At 17.1% G+C, this 692-nt stretch overlaps 1 protein-coding gene across 1 annotated transcript in view; it reads left to right on the top strand.

Annotated features, from left to right (window-relative positions):
• The window catches only part of LOC102677274 (methanethiol oxidase), a 6,954-nt gene that overhangs the window by 6,126 nt on the left and 136 nt on the right, over positions 1-692 (top strand). The window contains exons 7-8 of the mRNA XM_006623280.2: positions 388-510; positions 592-692. The exon at positions 592-692 is cut by the window's right edge and continues 136 nt beyond it. Of these exons, the coding sequence (XP_006623343.1) occupies positions 388-510; positions 592-640 (172 nt within the window). The 3' untranslated portion in view covers positions 641-692. The remainder of the gene's footprint in view (positions 1-387; positions 511-591) is intronic.

The following is a 692-nucleotide window of genomic DNA, read 5'->3' as shown; positions in this document are numbered from 1 at the left end:
ATTTTGAATAAAGTTATTTTAAATAATAATTTTATTTAATACATTTACAAAGAAATAATTATAATTTATATATATATAATATATATAATATATATAATATTATAAATAGATATATATATAATATATATAAGTAAAAATAATTAAAATTTCGAATAAAGTTACTTTAAATAATAATTTTATTTAATAAATTTATAAAATGCATAACATTTATTCATAATTATTATATTTGATCTACTTTATAACCTCGTCATTTATTCAATGCTTTGGAATAATAAATTATTAAAGTAACTTTATTCTTAACTTCAACCGTTAAAATTTTGTTCATCTCTGCTATATAATGTATAATGTATAATGTAAATGTATAACATATAATTTATTATTTATTAGAAATGGTTCAACCATGGTTAAGTTGGACATTGATATTCAAAATGGAGGTTTAAAACTCGATGACGAATTTTTGGTAGATTTCGGCATAGAAAAAGATGACATTTTACTTGCACATGAAATGCGGTTTGAATTTTATTATATTATTTAATTATTTAATTATTTTATATATATAATTTCAAAATAATAATTATAATTTTTTTTTAGTTATCCAGGAGGTGATTGTACATCAGATATATGGCTACCAGAAGATTAAAATATTCGTTGATTCATAATATTTTTTTTATTAGAATTAAAAATGATATATT

Source organism: Apis dorsata, unplaced genomic scaffold, assembly GCF_000469605.1.
Source record: "Apis dorsata unplaced genomic scaffold, Apis dorsata 1.3 scaffold_868, whole genome shotgun sequence".
Lineage (NCBI taxonomy): Eukaryota > Metazoa > Arthropoda > Insecta > Hymenoptera > Apidae > Apis > Apis dorsata.
Note: the sequence above shows the minus strand (reverse complement) of the source record. Positions and strands in the feature narration are given on the sequence as shown.